General features: G+C 36.3%; 1 protein-coding gene across 1 annotated transcript in view; it reads right to left on the reverse strand.

The window, feature by feature from the left end:
- The window catches only part of mad1l1 (mitotic arrest deficient 1 like 1), a 66302-nt gene that overhangs the window by 6936 nt on the left and 33586 nt on the right, over positions 1 to 25780 (reverse strand). Inside the window, exons 16-17 of the mRNA XM_084402763.1 lie at positions 25053 to 25257; positions 19380 to 19570 (exon numbers count right to left, since the gene is read on the reverse strand). Of these exons, the coding sequence (XP_084258889.1) occupies positions 19380 to 19570; positions 25053 to 25257 (396 nt within the window). The remainder of the gene's footprint in view (positions 1 to 19379; positions 19571 to 25052; positions 25258 to 25780) is intronic.

Below are 25780 nucleotides of genomic sequence, written 5' to 3' on the forward strand. Positions count from 1 at the left end.
AAATATATACACACGCAAATAAATATGTAGATAAAAAACATACATGTATATATAAAATGTGAATACAATGATTTTTCCTTGCACTGATGCCATGATTTTGAAATGCGTGAAGAAAAATTTAATAAATTACTGGGAGGACCACCTCTCCAACTGGAGAGGAGATGTAATTGAATAATCAGAAATATGCAAATGAAAAACAAAAAGACTTCAATCTAAATGCAGATTTTGACATTTTGCCTAGGATGGAAAAAAACAACAACGGGATGAGTGGCAGAGTAAATATCAAAACCATTATCAAGGGTTTACTTTGACTATCAAGAATGCAGGACATTAGCGTATGCATTAAGGTGCATATGAGAAATATCTGCAAATGTCGATTTAGTATTTATTCACGTCATCTGCTGCCAGTCTGTCCATACACAATAAACGTTTTAGCAAGGATAATTATCAGTTCCTGTACCAAAGTAAAAAAAAAAAATCACTCTGTGAATCTCCTTTGACGTTCAACGGAAACGTAGAGTACATTTTTGTCTGTTTATGTTCTTGCTATATGCTTAATAGAGCATACAGAATTGAGTTACAGTACAGTAAATGCCACACTTCAACCCACCATCTGTGAGAAGCAACACAAGAACAACTTCATAACATCTGTAGATTAGACTGCAAGACAGAGTGAGAAAAACAGATCAGTTAATCTAAACTTCCTTAAAGTGAATTTAAACTTTCTAATGTAACACACACACACACACACACACACACACAAAATAGCCAGCCGAAATGTTTAAACATTTAGTGGTGTTTGATAAAGTTGGACATGCATCTCATCCTGCACTATTTGTCCTACAGACACGAACATTGGGCAGTATTGATTATTAAAACAGAAATTTCTAAAAACTTTCATTAGTTTAAACCAGGGTTTCTCAAACTCAGTCCTGGAGGGCCGCTGTCCTGCACAGTTTAGCTCCAACCCTGATCAAACACACCTGAGCAAGCTAATCAATGTCTTCAGGATCACTAGAAACTCACAGCTAGGTGTGTTTGATCAGGGTTGGAGCTAAACTGTGCAGGACAGTGGCCCTCCAGGACCGAGTTTGAGAAACCCTGGTTTAAACTGAAGGAGAGATAGAATTAAATTATAACTTATATATATGTAAATTGTAATTGGTTAAAATTCCATTTGCTTAAACTGAAGGAGAGATACAAGCCTCCATATATATATCTACCAGAATATTATCGAGACTTTTTTGGCTTGGCCCAATGAGAAACTGCCAAGCAAAATGCTAAAAAAAACCCCAACAACTTAGCAACTGCATAGCAACACCCTGGAAACCATCAACACCCCCCTCCACTACTCATTTTCTTGATTTTTCTCATCTTCTATGAAACTCGCAGACTTTCTCTTGGGTGTTTGAAAAGACTTTGATTTAGATCTTTCAATCATCGAAGTTGTGAAACATTCTCTTGCCTAAGTGTTTCTGTATCCTCAGTCTAAACAAATTAAAATGTACAAAGTAGAAAGTACAAAAAGCTTGCTGTCCTTACAAAACTTCTTTCCCCATGCGACTCCACCACACACAAACAACTTCTGCTGTCATGACAGGCTAACACGATAGCTGACACATGCTTTATGAACGGAGAGAGAATGAAAGCACGAGCCGGTCTTGAAAAGAATGTCACACGGAATAGCACTCAAACTCTGTCGGGAAACTTTCGCCACTCGACAGCTTTGATGGACAGAGATGATGTCTGCTAGTTTAGGCATTCGATCTTCAATAGACACAGCAGTCTCTAGAGATCAAATCAAATGTCTAACCACTCATTGCATTTCATGTTCTCTCTAGACCAGAAGAGAGAGCCCACGCATGAAGACACATGCACATGCTGTATGTTGGGCTGGAATCTATAAACCTGTTCTGCATGGATTACCCATGACCAGATGTTCCGAGATACAGACAGCCTATAGAGAATCGGTATATTAAGCATAATTGTAATCGCTATATCAACATATATATTAAAGGTCTGAAATTGCACTTGTACAGAATTCCTAGGCATCTGAAAAGAAGAATATATGAACATAAGCAGGTTATGTGAAGTTCCATGAAACATATCCAAACATTGAATATAAAATGTGCAGTTTAATATCCTGTGTTCCCACACCCTTTAACCAATTCATTTCCATGATAAGGACTTTTGTACATTGTACAGAGATTTATGAAGAGCAACTGGATGAAAGATTTTACAGCAGAACTAAAACCTAATAAATATTACGTAACTTTACTATAGACATATATACCATGAATAAAAATATACACAATAAAAATGTCTGTAAATATTCACTATAGAAATCCCCATACATAAATACATGATTCACTATGGAAAATTCAATAAAAAAAATAAAAAATATTTACTATAGAAATGTCCATAAATAAAATAAAATATACTATACTTCACTAAACTAAAAAAAAAAGTCTTCATATTTCAAATGTATATCAAGAGCTGAGGGGAGGAATAAATATAATAACCACTGCTGTGTCAGAAGTAGTTCAAGACACCATAGTGGATCCATAAAAAAAAAATAATCTAAGAGTTCAAGCTGTGAATGCAAATTTTATTGGTCAAGATAGGATAGGAAAGAGTTCAGTCGGAAAAAGAGAAACTCCAGCCCACAACAGTGTATTGACTGAGGCTGGAGGAGACTGAGATTCACTCCTTCAAATCAACTGCACAGACAGGGTCCAAAATTAACTTTGCCATGCCTGCTAATGGTACGTGATACGAGACAATTTACCAGCAGTTATTATTTCCTACCTTGCATGAAAATGTATTTTGCAGTAGTCTTGCATGTAGTCTGTGCACTTTTTTATTTGGTGGCTTAAAACAAATAATATTCCACATTTGTGTCACTGTATACAAGGAGAGGCAGATGAGCAAGAAAAGACTGTTACTGGGTTGCAAATTTGATTGCCAGGAACATGTCAACAAAGGTGAAAATCAACAAAGAGACGAACAAAGACACAGAACATTCGCAATAAAAGTCGCATGAACAGATTTCTGCAGGACACTTGCAAGTTCATCAACAGCTATCAAAGCTCCTTTTGGATATTTTATCTCCTCTGAAATCTAATTCATGATTTAAACCCCTCAAAAATAGACTTCAAACTCAAAAGTGCAGCCTCTCAGTAGCAAACAGCCAAGAGAATGACTTGAATGAGAATGCATTTTCAATTTTTTGAATGCAAATTCAGTGCAAGTGAATTTTAGACCTTTGATATGATTTATTTTATTTTATATTGTCATAAATTACAGCATGTACTGTTATCAGTTCGCTGACGTTCCCTCACTACATGCACTCACTTGCAAACATATTCTTGATTTCACTCATTAATAGCTCATCAGTGAGTTTAATCAGCGAGTCCATCAAAAGGTGTAATCATCCCCTGATTGGACGATAGGAAATGCCAGAACGCTGATCAAAACACGCATAGAGACACCTGCCGTTCCAATGTCGACAATCAAAGCAGCGATACTGTTACTATGGAGATTATCAAAGACAGAAACTTTGTCATCCTAACCTTTGAGGTTAAAGCAAGACATGGCACCGGCAAAGGTCAGCGCAAGGACACATTAAACTGTCAGTGCGTGCACGCTCAGAGGATGACATTTGTGAAGTCATTATAAAGGCTACGTGGATACTTAACATACTGAATACAGGTCAATGCTCGAGACACAGTGATTTGCTGTGAACTTTAATCAAACTCTACTCTTATTTAAATAGGACACTGTTGATAATTAAAAATAAAATTTCAGCCTTTGCAAATACATGCAAATGGTTACTTACACTTTGAACAAATCCCTATCTGTAAGTATTACATTTCGGCATGCAACTCATTGTGCACTGTTTGTGATATGGACATGAAGGATACCTCAACCATGTTGTTTGTCGAGGAGCGATGTGCTATTATATTTTAGAACTATTAGAGATTAGTGGTGACCAATATGGATTTTAGGATTTCTGATATATACAGCGCTGAAAAAAAATTAAGAGACCACTGCAAAATTGTTGTTGGGCAACTTTATGCCACTCCTGATGAAAAAATTGGTTTTCAGTGGGGTCCAGGTCTGGAGATTGTGATGGCCATGACAGGTTCTTGATCTGGTGGTCCTCCATCCATACTGTGATTGACCACTGAGTTGGGGAACATTGTCAGAGCAGAAGGAAGCAATTTTTCTTTCAGGATAATCTTATATGTGACTTGAGTTATGCATCCTTTGCAAAGACATATCTACCAGATTCTAGCCTTACTGAAGAACCACCAGATCATCACCAATCCTCCACCAAATTACACGGTGGGTGCTGTGGCACGAGAGACTGTGGCTTTAGAGGACCAGGTGTTGGGCAAAGATGAAAAATGGACTCAGAGAAGATCAGAATCAGGCAGATCTGTCTGTTTTCCCTCTTTTGAAAAATCATGGAAACACTATCATGGATTTTTTCGTTTGATATTGAAGCATGTATAGGGATTATGGTTGATCTGTACGGACCAGGCAGGTTAGAAACGCACGTGATTCACAGATTAATTGCAAAGTTTAACCATCATTGAGCTCAAGTTTTTAAGTCTTGTCAGTTTAAAAAATTCAAGTGATTTTAAACCATTCAAGTGCAAGAAGACTGCAAAAGAGAATCGAGAATAAAATGTAATTATTTTCAGCATCTGTTTGAGCTTGAATGGACAAAAACACGTAAAATTCTGGGATTAAAATTAATCGGGAGTAAGAGGCAGAGGCGTTGTGCGCACAGATGTGTAAACATGATGGTTATAGACCTTCTACAAAGCAGTGTCATATTTGATTTTGAAACGGGAATGAAAGCGAGGCTGTGAGGGACAGACATCTGTTTTGGGATTTTATGACAAAACACTGCAAAAATATATTTCCATGACATTTCAGTAGAAAAAAAAAAATCTGCAGACAGCATGAGATGTGGAAAATCATAAGTGATCTAGTAGGAGCTTTCTACAGCGGATGGCATTGAAAGCACAGTAAGTCTATCCCTCACACCCTCACTTTCATACCTGTCAAGGTGCTGCTCTGAATAAGGTCTATTGTAGATCCAGACTAAATGTGAACATGCATTTACTCATCTCACTTGCACAAAAACAGATTCAGTATTCCTCAAAATGAATGAAAATAGTGACATGGAAACTCAGAACATTACACAAACCTGCAATAATTTTATATGTACAGGTGCAAATTTGCATATCCTTCAGCCTGAGGCTTATTGATTTCACAGTTGGGTGAAACATCTTAGTAACATCACAGAAAGGCCTTGGGAATCACAGCTTAGAACCGAGGCTGAATTTTATTTAGAAAATGTACATGTTTTTTGACCCCTAAGTACATTTCATTCTCTGATGTGAATTAAATAGGCAGACAAGGAGTTTTGCAGCCTTGAGGAGTTTAAAAAGTGGACTTGATAGCCTGTTTCAATAACACCCACGCAAAAGCATGAACGGAGTGAGAGCTCTCACGACCAATGTGCTCTTATGCTAAAACCTGCTATGAACAAAGAACGTTTTGTCAAAGCTGCACAATGACTACGGTGCTCACCGTGTGCCGGGAATAGACTGTCGATTAAAATTATAAGCACGCTACACAAAATTGAGCCTTTTCAGCTGCATTCAGTTTGTTTTTATCACATTGAATAGAGACAGCAGCATGGCTTAAATATCGCAGATAAAAGGAATTTACGATTTTTTTCCTATCTGTACTTTGAAGGTAAATTTTCTATTGGGGACAAAACGTTAGAGGGTGAAATTAATCTAATATTATGTGGAAATGGATGCTATGTACGTTACTAACCAAATGTACCCACCATCAAAGCACAGAGACACTAATTACAGCAAAGATGAGAGGACACAGAGTTTACAGTCTTCTTTTGATGGAACGGTCCATGTTATTGCTACGCTCATGAAAAATGCAAAAGTAGTATAGAACTAGATTTTTTACATTTTCTGAGAAATGCTTGCTGCAATGATAAGGTGTTCTAGGTGGTTGCTGGGGTGCTGCAATGCGGTTTTTTACAAGGTTTTCCAAATGGTTACTTGCCCAATGCGATGAGGCTGCTACGGTGTTGCCTGAAGTCGTAAGAATGGTGTTATTGTATTAGGGGTATGCACGGATAGTCAAATATTCAATCTGTAATCATTATCCGACAAATAAAAATACTATACAGATAAATGATCTGATAGCAAAATTATCTCGAGACATATGCTTCCTTTAATTTTTGACGAGGGAGACTAGTTTTAGAACTTTAAGAAACTTCGCTTTAGCACACTGTTATCTGTGTCCCTGTGCATTTTCTCTGTACCCAGCCTCATTGTTATCAGAAAAATGTCCATCCCTATATTGTTTATTAAAGCTGATATAAAAAAAAATAATTGAAACAGAAACAACAGCAACAAAAAAAAAAAAACATAAAAAATTAAAGAAAAAAAAGTGGCTGAAAAAAAGAAAGAAAAAACACTAATGAAACCATTAATAAATTGACTGACAAAAATAGATTTTTTTTTGTTTTTGTTTTTTGATCATGGTTGTCTTACGGAGCTATGGAGAGAGTGTCTGACATGTATGGACCTGTTTAGGAGAAGATATGCCATCTTCAGAGAGTAATATGTCACATTGTAAGATTGCCAATATGTGTTATATGCAATATATGCTCTGTCAAGACGTAGACTGCCTCAACTGTTGTTGATTACATAACTTTTATTATTAAACCAGCTAAAAAAAAAGAAATCTTTAACTAAAAAAATATATATTTTTTTTAAATTTGCCAAATAAAATAACTAAAACAAACTATTGGAAAAATAAATTGAAATCAATATTACATTTTAACTACAAAACTACAAACAGGGAATTTACAGTATAATTCAAAATAACAGTGATACTACATTACATTAGTGAGAGTTCAAGATTTCAAGACCATAAGAAAAATAGGCAAAGCACAGTAACTACACACTGTCAAAACTGAGACAAATCAAGTGTCAAGTGATCTTAGAATATGATCTACCCTGCGACAGATCCTTTTGGTTCAGCAATGCTCAAATTCTGAGTGTGAAATTCAATCAAAATTCAATCCAAACTATTTCTTTCTCAGTTCCAGTGTTGGTGTAGTTATTGTGTTTTTTCCTCTCGGGTATCCAGAATTTGAACTATCAGCATAATATATGCTCACTTAAAACAAAAACAAATGATCACCAAAAACTATGTACATGATCAAGTAAAACAAAACAAACAAAGAACCGAACAACCTCAAATAGTTGGCTAACCCATCCCCCAAAAAATAGCTTTAACAAAGTTTGAAGTGGGAGTGAAATGGAAGAGAGTGTTGTGGCAGCAGTGTGACAGTTTCTTCACCGCCTCACGTTTTCTACTTTATTTCTCTTTTAATTGTGACCATTGATTGAGTATTTTCTCTGCCTGGCTCCCCGTTGAGATGAGCTCAGCAGGGAAAGAGGCTGATTGGTTTTGCGTCTGAGAAACTTCTGATTACTACTGGAGCTGAAAACTTAGCTGAGGGCAGCAATCAAGGCGACCAACCTGGCCTGACAATTACTGAAACTGAGTTAAGAGATGATGAGAGAGAATGGCAACATAGCGGCAAAACACTGCTGGGCAATGAAGCGGATGCATATAGGTGTGTTCAGATAAACACTGGAAAGCTAAAAATGTAACTGCCAGATACTGTGATTGAGGGTTATGGTTAAATCTATGCGCGTGTGTGTCTGCAAATCGAAACTTTGCAGTTATTTTCAAGTCAAATTCCTGTCAAAGTGTGGCTTTGAGCTTGTCAGATATTTACCAGCAAAACAAAATTGAGTATGCATAATTTTATGAGCATGTATTTGGTTTTTGAACTGTTCACTTATGCTTAAATTGCAATTACATGAATGTTGTTAACAGTTTACTGTTGTAAACTGTTGAAACGTCATTTAGAATATCTGGGAAGGAAAATCTATTTGCAACTGGGGAAAGTCTAAATACGAGGCCTTTTGGTACAGTTTTTTTGTCTTTTATGTCAAATATTAATGAGTGCATACTAGGATCATGAATGATTTAATATTTCGACAAAAGGGATGTTTGTATTTTCTACACAGCTTGTCCAAAAGCTATCTCACCATAAATTCCTTGCTGTAACCCAATTCGCCAACTTATACTATGCCCTAAAAGTAATTATGTACTATGCCCTAAAAGTATGCAAATTGCATAATAATGCATTTAAAAGTAAATGACCAAACATATTATAACAAATTTCACAATGCTGTTGCAGATGAAATATAACATTGATGGATAACATTGAATGCATATCTTTTCATCAGGTTAGATACGTAAGGGATAATCCACGGCTAGCCATGCATTAAAGGATTTTAATGCACGACGTAGAGGCGAAGAACCACCCGACGCGAAGCGGAGGGTGGTTGCCTCTACGAAGTGCATTACAATTCTTTAATGCATGGCTAGCCGTGGATTATCCCGCTTATACCTTGGTTATTTGCCAAGTTAAAAATAAGTTAAAGCTGTAACTGATGTTTACAGTGTAATTTTTTAACAGACGTGTAAAAATGACGGTTATTTCTTAAGTTAAGGCTCGTCAGTTCTTGCACTCCGTCCGCTTTAAATAAAGTAGAGCCATCGGATTGCTTTTATTTGAATGAATTCACATTTATTTAAATTCATTATTAAAAGAGAGAGACAGAGAACTGAAGGAGAAGGAACAGAGAGAGAGAGAGAGATGCGTGCGCGAGTTACCTGTGTGCGTCGATCTCTTCTTTAAAGTCTAGCAGCTACAGTCCCCTCGTTGCTTAAGCATATAGCTAACTTAATGATTCTTTAATGGATTTATTACAATTATTTATGAATGACAGGCAACACTGATACAAATTAAACGATATTCAAAAATCATCCATTTAGCCTACCTAAACGTTTTCATATGCGTCTCTCACTCTGCTTGCAAGTGTATCTGTGTTACTATGGTTACCAATGTAGCGGATTAATTTCGAACTGTAATCAAACTGACTGGAACTACCTGTGCATTAAACGGTTTTACTGCACACCTTCCAGCCAATCAGAATCGAGTATTTAAACAGCCCATGGTATAATGATTATTAATCACTCAAACTCCTTTATCTAAACCTCTCTACTTAACCGCCGGACTCGCACATCCGCCACGTTTGTAGTTTTTTTTGACACTTTTTATTCGTGTTTGTAGTTCTAATCGAATCCTCACCTAAAGCGCAATGGGTTGTGGTCAATATTAGCCAATAGTGTGTGCACAGATCTGCACTTTGTATTCTAACCGGAAATTTGAGACCATCCGGGTAATTTTGGAATACTAATTTTAACACTACAATTTGGGACACACTAATTCTAATTTCGAATACTATTTAGGACGGATAGTATGCGAATTGGGACGCAGCACCCATCTTCTAATGCTTCAATCTTTTATTCAAAAGATTTTTTGAACAAACAAATTACAGACAAATATTATCTTAATTACAATTTTTGTTCAATTCAGATAATACAATAATTATTTACAAGTTATGGCGGGTAACTGTTAAACGGCTGCTATTAAAATTCAATCAAATGTTAAAATAAAATAAAAACTAGTAAAACAAAAACTAAATGCTACAAGTGAAGTAAGCATCGAAATATAATGTACAGTATGAAAAATAGATTGAGATTTGCTATAGATTACTTTTAACACTTATTAAATTGTTAGTCAGTGACAGTGTTAAATGATGCAAATGGAATCTAAATATAAAAAATCTGGATAATGGGAATGTAGGATTAAATCTAAAATACTGATCAAACCAATAACCTCAAATATAATAAATAATAATAATAATAAATGTTAAATGATGTTTAATGATGATGATTAAAAAAAAAAAACAAATTCGCAAATATCAGCAGATATGGAAACAACATATTGTGCATCCCTATGTAAATCTTTACAAACATTAACAACTCTACAGATTACATCCCCCACAAATAGATAACTGGGTTTTAGAGCTCTTAACCTAAAAAATCAATCAGTAACATATGCTTTGGCCTCCAGTTTAGAAAAAAAGGTAAATTAACTGAGAAAGACTTTGTTTTCTGACCAAGGTTTCTTGCCAACCCAGAATGCCCTTCTAAGAGCACAAATGTAATTCTAAAAGCAATAAGTCTACGATGAGTCTACGCTAACATGACGTTAAGATGATACTCCATATGCCCTCAGTCAATACAAACCAGTTTTTCCTGCAGGAGTCGCCCACGATTTGAATTAACAGCTGGACTAAAGTTTGCCTCAGATTCAGTTACTGTCTTGAGTCACTGCCAAGCCTTATAATGCAGTAAACACAAAGGGCTTCAAAGAAAAATATATACCATAACATTTGGTTGACATTATTTACAGTCACTGAGGAGGTTTCATAATGTGAAGCAAATGGATAATTAGAAGACAAAAGTCTGTTCTAAACCACTAACCCTATGTATTAAACTTTGGAGAGTGACTCGTCCTGCACCATTCGTGCTAGAGGAATGAACAATACCTCAAATCGTGCGGCTTGAGGAGAGGTGTGCCATTATTTTTCTAAGCCATTGGACTGGTGAACAATAATGGTTGTGGCCTAATGGTTAGAGAGTCGGACTTGTAACCCGAATGTCGTGGGTTTCGAGTCTCAGTAGGTGGGGGGAGCAAATGAACAGCGCTCTCTTCCACTCTCATTACCCACAACTGAGATGCCCTTGAGCAAGGCCCCAATCGCTCCCAAGGCGCCTGCTCTGGGTGTGTGTTTATTGCTGTGTGTGCACTTGGATGGGTGATTAGAGCACAAATTTCAAGTATAGGACACCATACTTGGCTACACGCGTCACGCCACTGTTATAATTTACATGATTATCTGCACAATTATATGACTAAGCTTTAATAATCTTAAGCTTTAAAACAAACACTGCGTTTACCTAAATCACACACAAAAAAAATCATGCAATATAAATTAACACGTCACGCCTAAATGCACTTATTTGGATTAAAATCGTAAAATGTCTCTTTTTTTGTGCTCTCTGCAAGCATTTTTGAACATCATGATTTGCAGTAGTGGATAAAAGTAACAAAAGAATAGTGCAGCATATTATTAATCAACTCTAATTAATCAATGTGTCACAACTGACAGATTACAACACAATAGAAAAGACCATTAAATCTTACTGAAGTGCTTGTGTTTGAATGGTAACATCTGAATGCCTGTGATTGTGTGTCTGTGTAACTCAAGGTTAACAAATATTGACAGTGAATTATCTTCAGCAGAAGGGTCGCAGGTGGCTTCAACAGGTCTAATTTCACAGGCTGAGAAAACACACACACACACACACACACACACACACACACACACACACACGTCTAGACCGACTCATTCATTCAATTTCAAGTTGCTAAATATCAGAATTCTCTGCTATATTGAAAACTGCAATACTAGGGTAATATAATATCCAAGTCAAGTTCAAGAATATGGTTCATGTTAAAATTAGGATTAAATGTGCACTTAGCAGTTTGCATTTACTTTTATATTTATTTAAGACAAGCCCTCATCCCTCTTTTTGCTCTTAAGCCCGGGACACACCAAACCGACGCTGTCTAATGAGACAACTGTCTATTTCTGCAGATATATTCGTCTATATTCGTCATTCAAAAAGGGAAACCGACGCTGCAGGCTGCAGATACACAAACCATAAACAAAGCAGTGCGTGCTTACCGTTCTGAATATCAATCCTGCTATACACTTTCTTTATTCCACTCCGATCATGTTAATATTGAACTATTCGCCGAGGAACACTCAAGTAAGATTAACGTAACATTAGAACAGCCTTCCTTCTATCTGTACCGTTTTGACTTCTTTGCTCGCTGTTTTGCTATTATTCTCGTGCACTGACTCGTTCACTAAGCTGAACAGCCAATCAGAGTTCTCGCTCTCACCGACGGCCCAACGCCAAAGCCGACGAGGACCAATTTCAGCCGACTGTGCGGAACCGTGCGGAACACACTGAGAAAACTTAGTCGGCCGACGCACAAAAATGCCCGACGACCGACCGTCGGCTTGGTGTGTCCCGGGCTTTAACGTCAGTTCCCAGAGTTCTGGCATCTGATTCTGTCAACGTTTTATAATTATAAGCCTGCTCTTGTAGTTATCAATTTCCTGAAGAGGTGATTAGCAATTAGTTTCATTTAGGCACTTGAAAAGTCAGCATGTTCCCTTAATATATGAAGACTTTAGATGCAAAAACCTCTAAGTTTGTCTGTTATTTTTTCTTTTAAATTAGCATTTTTATCAGGCTCAAAAAGAGCTAAATCCATGTGTGCTTTTTTTGTGTGCAAAAACCTCTAAGTCCACCTCTTTGGACGAGACATAGTAAAATGTTGCAAAATCACTTAAGAGCTGTTCTTTAAAGTAGGTTAAAGTCAGTTTCTGTCAGAGTTACAGCAGCACATGAAACACTGTTGTGTTTACATGCTACTCGCAAATCCTGTCATTGCCACTGTAACAATTTTCTTTAGCCTTAGAACGAGCAGAATTATGAGGTTGACAACGTTTTCTTTTGTCAGTGACTGAAACTACCACAGGTTCATCCATTTCATCATACTTTTCCATCTTGTTTAGTTAATCTCTCAACAGGATAAAAACTTGCAGCTTGACAATTGAAAGCCAGCTCATTTGCACGCGTCATTCATCGTGGAATCATATCTGATTGGTTCTGTGAACTTGGTTCTGGCAAAGGGGAGTGACGGAGTGAGGTTTCTGCCAATGAACCAGTATTTCTGAATGTGCTGAGGCTGGGATTTAGCGGGTTTAAAGCAAAAGCAAAAAAATTGAATGAATGTAATGCTATGTGCAGAGAGCATTCACTGAATATCGTTATCTCATTTTTGACTTTGCAGCTTTTGCATCTGAAGTTTTCATATGTAGCCTTGCACTGAATGTTCTCAAGAGAGGCGAAAAGTGCCATGAACAAACTATTTATCTACGTGTGAAGATCTCTATTAAAGTTCAAATATGGGACACTTTCCAAATGACATTTAACAGTAGGGAAGACTGGGGTAAACTGCTGCTTTTTGCTCACGTCACTCTACAGGAAAGGCAAAATATTCCAGGATGCCTGCTAGGGATGTGACATTGAGGAAATTTCCCACCGGTTAATTGGCGTGACAATTTTCATGCCTCCAGTCATGGCCGCGGGAACTAGCGGTGCTGAGGGTGCTGCAGCACCCCTGACAGACAGCTGTTTCACTACACTGGAATTTAAGATGACATGACTTTAAATAACTTTTTGTTTTTCAACATGTTTTTAAGAACACCTTCTACCTTTATAAAATTACTCCAAAGATTATTTCGTTTTTATATGTTGTCGACTTTAAAAGAAATGAATATATCAATAGGCAAAAGCCGATCTCGCATGGAGTGAGTGACGTGACACTGGTTGAGGACCAGCATCTCAGAACTCATTTGACACTCATTTAATGCATGTTCACTCAGAGATCGGTGAAAAAAAACTATAGATGTCTTGATTAAAGCATTCATCGGCATTAGGGGCTGTTCACACATAACGTGTTTTTCCATTCCGCTCTGCTACTTTTCCATTGTTTTTCAGTGTGAACGCACTAAGCGTGTTTAACTGTTGCGCTCGCGTCTCGCACATGGCACGGCGTTCTCAAAATGCAGCACTCAAGTTAAAATAAGTTCAACATCGAGACCTTTCCTTTCCCCCCCCATTCCACTGCCCGCCTTATGCTTTCTGTGTGAACCGTCACAAACTCCTGAGCGTGTATCATAAGGTAAGATGCAGATTTTTGTGCTGTGTTTTTAAAATGTATCATGAGTTCTGAGCGTTCTTACATAACTCTGTCCTCATTCATTTTTGTTCATCTTTTTGCTTGGGCTGTTTAATATAAGGATTTTGTTGAAAATACTCTACCATAGCACCGGCCCGCAATATCAAGCCCCGCCCCCAGCACCCCCCTGATAAAATATGTTCCCGCGGCTATGCCTCCAGTGGCATAAAACAAGTGAAACGCAGAAGCCCATGATAATCGGGATGCAGGAAAGTTTGATCTTCAGATGATCAATGAAATCGATCACAGTTCTAATTGCAAGAAAGTGTCAAAATGACTATTCCTAACTGTAAATGGTTAGTTCATCTAAATATTTAAATTCTGCATTTACTCACTCTCATGTTGTTTTCACGTGTCACGGAAGCATTTGAACACCATTGTTTACTTCAGTATATGTGCATTGTTGTAAATTTGTTCATCATATAAAGCCATCGTGTCTCTTCAGAAGACATGGATTTGGATAGGACCACTCGACTGATTATTTTTATGATGCATTTATGACATTTTTGGGATCTTAAGTTTTAGAGGAATGGACTTTAAACAGAGGGATATACATTTCTCAGGTTTCATAAAAATATCTTAAATTGTGTTTAGAAGTTGAATGAAAATCATATAGGAGAGTGAGTAGAGAGTACACGATGGCAGAATTGACATTTTTGTGTGAATTATACCTTAAATACAGTAAAATAAACACAGTAAGCTGAGCCTTGGATAAAACTAACTGTATTAGTTTTATATATTTTTGACTAAATTAGTATTATAGTTTATAACTATAATATTGTGAATCCTATAGTTTAAATCAACGATACCATATCGTCACATTTCTATATCGTGGTATCTCAATACACCCCTACTGCTATATTATCATGCAAAAATGGATTGCATTGTAGTCCCGGTTCTCCAGGTTAAGTATTTTTATTTCCAGAGAGCTGCAAAGTGTAGACTAATGTACTTATTCCCACAGTTTGGAGTAATTCAACACAGTTTTCCGTATGGAATGTAACCCTGCACTCCTACTTCAACCAGACGGACAGTCTGATAGATAGACACTTTATTCATCCCCAGGGGGACATTCAGTACACCCAGGTATAATTTGACAAAGAGAAGGACACCAGATATTGAGCCGCATATTCACTGACATCATTTAAAGCATGAGCGCAAATGCTGAGTCATCACAGAGTTTGATGAGAAGTGCTTATGTGAATATCATTTCAATTATTGATGTCATAACACCCGCTCACATCTGTAAATGCCTTTTCAACAGAGAACAGCTGTGTATTTTGTATTTAAGCATAAAACACTGGCTGCACCATGAAAACTAGAACAAGACAACCATGCCTAGTGTGAGTAAACCTGTGTTACCTGTGAAAGCCTGCGTTATCTGTCACAATTAAATAAAAACTATAAACCATTTTATGACCAAAATGGTGAAAGAGCCAGTGCTTGGCCCATGTTTCTACTAAGCCAAATGATGACATAACTGAGAATTTTCTGAGTGTTCTCAAACTTTTATTAAGTTTGAGAACACATTTTAACATACCAATTCCTTTGATTCCACTTTTGATGCAATGGTCAGAACTTGTTATATATTGAATAAAATTCATTATAATTAAATAAGCTTAATCACATCTGCCACTTTTGGTGGAGACAGCTTTGTTAGATACGATAGGTGCCATCTAGTTTTGTTAAACCAGCCGCTATTCCAGCCCATATGCTCTTTTCCGCAGTGAAAACAGACAATAGTTCCAGATTGGAAACCGACTCTGGCACAAAACTGTTGAAAAGGCACTAGAGAGGATTGATTGACACTGAATGCACTGAAGTGTTGCAGCCTTGATCTAATGTTAGAAACTGACAGTTAAGGGATTCACTTTTTGCTGTAAAAAATGGCAAATATTTAATCTCTCATTTAACACTGAACAAATGTTTCGCTTTTTAACATTTAGGATACCATGTACAAATGTGTTGTCAAGTTTCAGAAGAGCTGAAAGCTACACAAAACAAGGAGGATATTCAATGACTTTGACAGATTCCCAATAGAATTTTCAGGACAATGAGTAATATTTTAACAAAATGGGGGTGGGGGGGGGGGGGGGTAATGAGTCTCTCATTATCTTTCCTTTTTCACAGACAGAAATGGAGAAGAATTTCATAGCAGTTCTTTGATTCTTTGGGGATCAAATCATAACATAACTAAAGCATTGCTCAAGTGCACTTATCTAACAAAGGGCGGGTGAACAATTGAGGAAAAAAAAGAGAGACCGGGATTCTGTTCATTTATCTTCAAGTGCCTATTCTTTAAAAGCAAATCAATGGTGATTATATTCACAGGAAAAGACAATGAACCATCTTTTCTAAACACAGTGCACATAATATTCATTGTGATCAAATTTCAGCAATTATTGTGCATTTTGTCAAGACTGTACATCCTGAAGGCTCTACAGTTTTTCTATAATATTGTGGGCATTTGCCTGGACGTTACAGTTTGCCAAACAAACTACTACAACTTCCTAGATAAACAAGTTTATCCTTGACTGGTCGTAAATGAAAATGCTATTTGTGCTCTCCAGTAAGCAAGCACAACTAGTTTGCAACTTAAATAAATAAACACCTTAAAAGGTAAAGTGTATAATCTATGTGCCAGTAGCAATGAAACACCACAGTGTTTACACTCTTTGGGGAATTCATGCCTACAAATGGCTTGCTTAATAGTTGACTCTTCACATTAAATTGGGATAAGAGAAAGTATTTTAAAAACTAACACACTTCACCTTTAATAAAGCTAACTCTAAGCCATCTTTTTAACTTTTCAGTCTAAAACTCAAGCACATAACTACAAGTAACTACTGGACTGCTTCTTGCGCTCCACGTAAGACACTTCAATTCCTTCAGAAACTTCCTGACAGACATTTAAATCCATTAGTTTAAATGCTACAGAGTCCTTTCCAGGGCTGGTGCCTGCCTAAACGAGGTAAATTAATTTAGACACGGTCTAGTATTCACTTGAAATGAATAAGCAAACAGACAAAATCACTTGATTATCAAATCCGTTATATATTTAAAGGTTTGTAATGCTAAATCAGTAAGAGAATCAGAAGTCATCATCAGGGTATGAGGTATCCTTTTTTTTTGTGCTACATTCACAGAATGTGAAAAAGAGCAAATGTTTCCTTAGCACATAAATAATGTGTATTAAAAAATTAACACAACACAATTAGACACACACAAACGACTAAATGCTTACACTCACAAAGCAATAATAACAGCCGCACGCAGACTCACTGAAGCTTTACTGCAGCTCTAATTAAACAGCCTGAGGAAAGTACCGATCAAATAACAAAAACTTAAAACCAATTATTGCACTGTGTGTACGTGTGTGTCTATAAGGGATTACCGAACATTTATACAACCCACAAAGGAAGAGCATTAATTAAGAAAGATAAATTACATTCGCAGGTAAATCATTGTAAGAGTGTGCAGTTTCAAACTAAATATGCATTTTGCATCAGATATATAGCAGTAATAACAATTGGTTTATCATACACAGACCTGTCCAAAAGAAATAAAGTTCTTCTCATTTGCAGTAAAAAAAGGATGATTACCATCTTAAATCAAATGGATGCACAACAATGTCCAAACCGTATGACAAATAGTGCAACTACTGTACTATTAAAACCTAACGAACAGTCTAAAGTGGAATACTAAATTACTGGTTCATCTTCGGTAAAATTTGATGACTCTCAATACCAGTTTTGATTCAACATTAAAAATTAATATGCAATGTAGTAACATTGGTAACACTTTACAATAAGGTTATATTATTTAACATTAGTTAAAGCATGAGGTACTTTGCCAATACAATAATCTTGAATGTATAAATTTAGGTTTGTTAACTGTCCACTGCGCAGTGCGCACATTCATGGTGCAAGACAGGACACCACACAACTCTGGGCCCAAACTTTGGAGAAGCTTAAATGTTTGTTGATTTGAAATACAGAACTATTTTATATACAGAGAGATTTATTTTTTATTTGTTTTGCTTTTTGATTCCCTGTTTGGGTTGCAATTTGCTGTTTTCTAAATAAACCTTGCTTCAATTTTAAGAAATCATTGAATTGAACAGTACGCAGCAATAAACAAAAGTGCACTATAAAGAAAAGAAAATGCACAAGGGTGTATTTCAAGGCATTATAAAACATTCACTTGATTCACTCATATATATACGCTGTGCAATCTGTCTGCAAAAAACTCTCCAATCTTACTTAATCAACTAAAAGTATACCATCACATCTCAGGGACTGACACTCAACATACTAGTATACTTGTTACCAGAAGAAGTGCACTGATAGAAATTTCCTTGATTAAGTGTTATTCTAGGTCGCTGTTTTTCACTACTTCTTGCTGTTAAAGTAAAAGCGCCAATATCCTATATTGTAGGAACGCCGTCTGTTCGAAATTCAGTTGGTAGGAACTGACTGAAGAGAATGTGACCTCCTGTAGAGACTCAGATGCACCTGAGGCTGGAGGAGCTGCTGAGCTGGTTCAGATGAGGCTAAACATAACAGCAGTTCTTCAGATGCCTGACCTCGGCCTTGGGTTTTAAGTCCTTCTTTCGATTTTCACGCTTCTCAGAACTGTGAGTCGAACAACAAACCACCAACTGTGGTATGAAGCTTCAGGCTCTTCTAACTATCACAGCTTTCTTTTTCAGAAAAACCCCTATAGTTTTGCCAAGGCAGCTTCAAAGTCATTCAAAAGCCCATTGATGATAATGTCATTGTTTTATAATTGAACAAAAACTCAACATAAAGCCTTTGATTGCTGGTATGTTTCATCTATAACATCTGCTCAGCTTTGACAGAACCCTAAAATGAGCAAGTGACCATAAAATCAACACATTCAAACTAACTACAAAAACTACAATGGAGATACAAGCAAGTCTTAAAGGGTTAGCTCACCCAAAAATTCTCGTCGCTTGATAAACTTAAGGTTTAGCCATTGTAGTCACTTGGACTATTTTAACGATGTCTTTACTAACTTTTCTGGGATGGCAGATATCAATTACCTAGCAGCCTATGAAGGAGTGAGCCAGCTCTCAGATTTCCTCAAAAATATCTTAATTTGTGCTCCGAAGATGAACGAAAGTCTTACGGGGTTGTAACAACGTGAGGGTGAGTAATTACTGACAGAATGTTCATTTTCGGATGAACTAACCCTTTAAGTATACCATGTCTACTTTCCAAGTTTCCTTGCATAATTTTTACTTTTCTTCTAGTTTGCAAGTACAATTGTAACTAAATATCCCATGTGTGCCAAAATAAGTCATGTAAACACTAGCAGGGCGTTTTTTTTGTGTGGCTGTTGTACAAGCTCGCAGGCGATTTTCTCTCTCTCGGGAGTAATGGCTGCCTTTAATGGGTTATGTAGTTACAAACACGTTTACATATGAACATACCTTAAACAGTAATGAATCCTCCATATGCTCAGCGTACACAGAAGTGAGCCGGTACTGGTTCTCCACAGTGATGTCGATCTGGTACCCGGTCAGTACGTAGCACGCAGTACGGAACTCTTGAATCTTCTTCTGGAACACTTCCTTCAAGCGCTGGTTCTTCAGTTCTGCACTTTCCATCTGCTTACGCAAGTCTGAAGAACATGTACACATCATTTAGACATAACCAGAAGAACATTCAAATTATATGCTGATGACACAGTGGTATACATCCATGGTAAAACTGTTAAGGATGTTGCCCGAAAGTTAACTGAGGAAATGGAAAAGATTTCGATTTGGCTGAAAAACTCTCATTTAACTTTGAATGTTGACAAAACGGTTTCTATGTTTTTCACAAACCGCCGTAAGTTATCACTATGTAAAACTGAACCAAAAATCATAATTGAAGGTCAGGAAATTTCAAGGGTTGACCAAATTAAATATTTAAATTTTAAAAAACATATTAAAAAGATAACTAACACGTTGAAAATGAACATAGCACATTTTAGATATATTAGAAACTCTTTGACCATAGATGCATCTAATTTATATCTAAATGCGATGATATTTCCGCACTTTCGTTACTGCATTACGAGTTGGTCACAGGCATGTAAAACAGTATTAAGGCCCCTGAAATCATTGTACAAAAGCTCTCTTAAGGTTCATGACAAGAAATCTCGGTTATTTCACCACTGTCATATTCTTAAAAAACATAGTATATTAAGTTTTGAAAACATAATCATATATTCAAATCTCTGTCTTTTGTTCAAGATAATAAATGGTACTGCAGCTCCTCCGTTAAAAAAGTTTATCTCACTGAGTTCAGAAATTACATCTCGAGCCACTCGGTCGACTGTTCGGGGTGAGTGTAGGATTCCTCAGTGTAAAACAGCATTCGGCAGCTCAGCTTTCTCAAGTATGGCCATCAGACAGTGGAATAAGTTGCCAACAGAGCTGACCACATGTGTAAATTTTAACATTTTTTCACATCGGGCCAAAAAAGGGCTACTTTTAAAACAATCATGTTCACATAATTTATTGTAATTGATGTGTATGTGAGAGTGTATTTGTAAATGAATGCTGAAGAATGAATGAAGGGTGTGTTAATTTTAATGCTGTTCTTGGGATTAATGTATTATTAAGTATCATGTATTATTATAAGATTTTATATGTTAACATCAGCCTGTCCAGGGACTACAGGTGAAAATTAGCACAAGTGCTATAACCTGGTAAAATGCATCTCTCCTTTTTTTTTAAGGTTAATGTATATTTTACATTGTCCCTGTTTCAAATAAATAAAAAAGAAATAAATATGAATAAGATCTGAACAAGAGCAACGATTTAACAAGTAATATAACACATGAAATTATAATATGTAACAGTAAGGCATATGTTTGATTTACGTTGAAGTGCTTAAGACATGGCTTTTAATGGTGAGCCTTTTGTTTTTTTCCCATCAGGCTCTCAAAAAATTATATGAATATTTGGATTTAGATTTAAATCGGCCAATATATCCTTAACGGCTTCTAAATATAAAGAATTATCGGTTATAGAATTAGAAGATCTCTATTCGATTCGATATTTTTCAATGAATTCAATGGTTACATTTTCACTGGCCCCACCACAAAAAAAGTAATAAATGAATAAAACATTTATTGTTTTTGCCACATGTTTCCCTTGTATTGTCATAAATAAGGTTATGACACCAAAATTTTAGATACCAGTTCAATTTAACAATTCTCGATTCCAATTCAGATACCCAGCTAAAACTACAATCCAACTAATATAAATGTAAAAGATTACTAAACAAATAAACAGTCATTAATAAAAAAGAACAAATAATCAAACAACAAGAAATAGCACAAATAAATAAATACAATAGAACAAAAACACAAATGAAATAATCAGTGCTTTTCAGATAGGTCTTAAATTCATTTGAATATTTAATTTAAAAACAATGCAAAATTGACCATCTAAATTAGATTAAACAAATCCAACGGTATCTTATAGCTTCAATATAAGGATTCTGTATGTACGACAGTATGCCTTAACAGCAGTTTTAATTCTCTTGTGGACCTTCATGAAAATTTAATCACAAACAATAAAAGTTCTGGAGAAAAGAGAGATAAAAGTTCTGCTATGTACTGTAATTGCACACTAGAACAGTGCAGTTAAATTTTGAAAGTTTCAGTCATAACATAACTACCGGTGTTTTGATGAGCTGCACATTAGAAGAAACAGCCTTTTGTTCAGTTGTCCTTTTGCTTTAACCATTCATCAGGATCACTTTTAATTATATATCATGTTAATGTCTCTCCTTTTGCCTCCGCTGGAAGCTTTTTCAAATTATCATCACTTTGTTCATTTTCCGTATAGAGAGCAGGATAGACATTACACTAAACTCTCAACACAATCACCTTTAAAATGAGCTGCAATTAAAAAGTTCTGTATGTGGCCCTCATCTTCATTAGTACACTAACAATTAACATGTCATGAACTTTATGAGGCTGCATGGACCATGTTGAGAAATGATGCCCTGTCGGGAAGGGACTAGTTTTTCATTATGAGGTCAGTATTAAATTCTAATGAGATCAAAATCAGTGTTTTTTTGTTTTTTTCTTAATATAACTTTGGTATAAATTATGAAACATTTTCTCCTGATTTTGTCTAAATCTAAGAAATCATCTTTTGTTTGGATAGGGATATTAATGATAGGACACTATCAATGATAGTTTTACAAAAGTTTGACATCCACAAAGTGCCCAAATACATTTTGTCTTCTTTCTGCAAATCATATTAATTACTCTATTGTCCTATATTTCTAAATAATAAATGCCACTGGTCTGATTTTATGTAATGCAAAGACATTCAAACATTAAGTGTGGCTTAAGTGTCCAAACACTTTCTGGGGCAACTTTTTATTCGATGCTTGCGATAATCAATCATTTTGCCTTAAGCTAGCACGTAAAAGAAAAATATGGATACACAATCTTCTTAAAGAGCACACATTAAACACTCTTAGGCTTTGAGAATGTGTTAGAAATCGGACCTAACATACAAAGAAATATTATATACTTTGGGAGTATGTTATGAAGCACTAAATGTGTCAGGCAAAAAAGAAAATTGTTTCCAGTGTCCGCTATTAAATCCAATCCCTGTTAATAATTGATCAATGATTCAATTAAAAGCAATTTTACTCTATAAAAGAGTTTGAGGTGCTGTGATTGCATATAAGCAACAAAAAAGCTGTTTTGTCCTTGAAAGAACTTGTTCTTGCATTACTAACGACAACAAAGCCACTGAAAAATGATTTACCCACTCATTTTGAACTAGATTTGTGCAAGCACAAATCCTGTAATCATACATTTTAGGTGGGAGAAAAATGAGGTCATAAAATGAAGGAGGAACAGTGAATAGCAAATAGAGACAGAAAAAGTGCAGCGGCCAATTTAAAAGCAGACCTCAGGGTGTTTGTTTACTCATGGGTCTGAGTCCTAATTAGACTCTTGCCTCCTTCTGAACGCATTCAAACTGACAGCCAAAGAGAGAGAGATTGGGAGAGAGACACATAGAGAGCATGAAGCAAATATATGAGTCCCAAAGAAATACGGATCGTCAGCACACACCACTCGAGTCCAATTAAACATTTAGCCCTGGCTATATTATATATATATATATATATATATATATATATATATATATATATATATATATATATATATATATATATATATATATATATATATATATATATATATACACACACACACTCACCTAAAGATTGTTAGGAACACCATACTAATACTGTGTTTGACCCCCTTTCGCCTTCAGAACTGCCTTAATTCTACGTGGCATTGATTCAACAAGGTGCTGAAAGCATTCTTTAGAAATGTTGGCCCATATTGATAGGATAGCATCTTGCAGTTGATGGAGATTTGTGGGATGCACATCCAGGGCACGAAGCTCCCGTTCCACCACATCCCAAAGATGCTCTATTGGGTTGAGATCTGGTGACTGTGGGGGCCATTTTAGTACAGTGAACTCATTGTCATGTTCAAGAAACCAATTTGAAATGATTCGAGCTTTGTGACATGGTGCATTATCCTGCTGGAAGTAGCCATCAGAGGATGGGTACATGGTGGTCATAAAGGGATGGACATGGTCAGAAACAATGCTCAGGTAGGCCGTGGCATTTAAACGATGCCCAATTGGCACTAAGGGGCCTAAAGTGTGCCAAGAAAACACCCCCCACACCATTACACCACCACCACCAGCCTGCACAGTGGTAACAAGGCATGATGGATCCATGTTCTCATTCTGTTTACGCTAAATTCTGACTCTACCATCTGAATGTCTCAACAGAAATGGAGACTCATCAGACCAGGCAACATTTTTCCAGTCTTCAACTGTCCAATTTTGGTGAGCTCGTGCAAATTGTAGCCTCTTTTTCCTATTTGTAGTGGAGATGAGTGGTACCCGGTGAGGTCTTCTGCTGTTGTAGCCCATCCGCCTCAAGGTTGTGCGTGTTGTGGCTTCACAAATGCTTTGCTGCATACCTCGGTTGTAACTTTCAGTCAAAGTTGCTCTTTTATCAGCTTGAATCAGTCGGCCCATTCTCCTCTGACCTCTAGCATCAACAAGGCATTTTCGCCCACAGGACTGCCGCATACTGGATGTTTTTCCCTTTTCACACCATTCTTTGTAAACCCTAGAAATGGTTGTGCGTGAAAATCCCAGTAACTGAGCAGATTGTGAAATACTGAGACGGGCCCGTCTGCCACCAACAACCATGCCACGCTCAAAATTGCATAAATCACCTTTCTTTCCCATTCTGACATTCAGTTTGGAGTTCAGGAGATTGTCTTGACCAGGACCACACCCCTAAATGCATTGAAGCAACTGCCATGTGATTGGTTGATTAGATAATTGCATTAATGAGAAATTGAACAGGTGTTCCTAATAATCCTTTAGGTGAGTGTATGTATATATATATATATATATATATATATATATATATATATATATATATATATAAAATGTCTAAATCATTGTCAACACAGGATGAGGAATTAGAAAGAATCTTTTTCAAAATCCTTGTTGTCACATCTGACTCCACAGGTAGAAATGCATTCACTCAAGAATCAATCAACTTGTCAAAATTACACAGTTTTTCTTTTTTTGTTTATTTGCAAAGTGTTTAAATTTAGATAAGGACCAAATGTAAACTCACATCTGGTCATAAACATTTGGTTGCTGGTCAACACTACCACAATCATCCAACCAGAAGAATACATTTATTTAAACCCATGATTTTCAAGTATTCAAAGCCCATTTATAACTGTAAACCATTTACTTTGAACAGCCTCAATAAAATAAATACACACTTTTTGTGCTGTAGTTGCACCCATCTTGTTCTAATGTTTTTTTTGGTGCGACACGTACTCTAAATTCTAGTAAGGAAACGCACAAATACCAGTCTAACTTTGTGAGCTGCTGCTTACACACACATTTGAGACACATTCTTCATCCAACAGAATAACATAAAATAATTTTTCAGCGGAAACCTGAGCTGTTTATATCAAATTTGTTACGTTTCCTTACCCTACTATTGAAATGCTTGTGTAAAAAAGTATTTACCCAGTATTTCCTGTGAAGGTGGGATGATGAGGGTAGTGTCGTCTGTTGTCATGCCACCACTCGCCTCAATTTTCCGGAGTCGTTCTCTCAAGCGCTGACACTCCACCCTCAGCTGTTCCACCTCTTCAGCGCGGTGCTGCTTTGCAATGCTGGTGGGGTTCATTTGCAAGTGGACCACCTTTGTCTTCACAGGGTCATAGTCTCCCTAATGCATGGAAAACATGTTAAAAGTTATAAGTTAAAAGTTTATTAAACTTTATCAAACTTTTAAACAAACTGAGTTTTGATTTCATTCTTCCAAAGAAGAAAAAGTGCAGACAATAAGCCTCAACAACGTAAAGCTAATTACCATTCCTTTGAATACTTTTGGCCTGTAAAATCATTGTAATTATTGACTGAAGTAGACTCTGATCAAACAAATTAACATTCAAATAAAAGTGAAAAATAAATAAAGAAAAGAAAAGAAAACTGAAAAGACAAAATGAAATAAAAAGTCTGGAAACATAACATGCTGTTTCCCAAAATCCTTAAAACACATCCAATCTGAACATCAGTGCCTTTGAATTGTATTTTGCTTTCATAAGTATCCAAATTCTTCAAATAAAATCAAAATTATACACTCATTAGCACTTTAGGACAAAACAAAGTTATCTGAGAATTATTTTTTTTACCAGAAAAGAAATAACTTTGTTAAGTGATAGATGTCACTAAGGTCGGTTCAATAGCTC

Source organism: Rutilus rutilus (genome assembly GCF_951802725.1).
Source record: "Rutilus rutilus genome assembly, chromosome: 2".
Lineage (NCBI taxonomy): Eukaryota > Metazoa > Chordata > Actinopteri > Cypriniformes > Leuciscidae > Rutilus > Rutilus rutilus.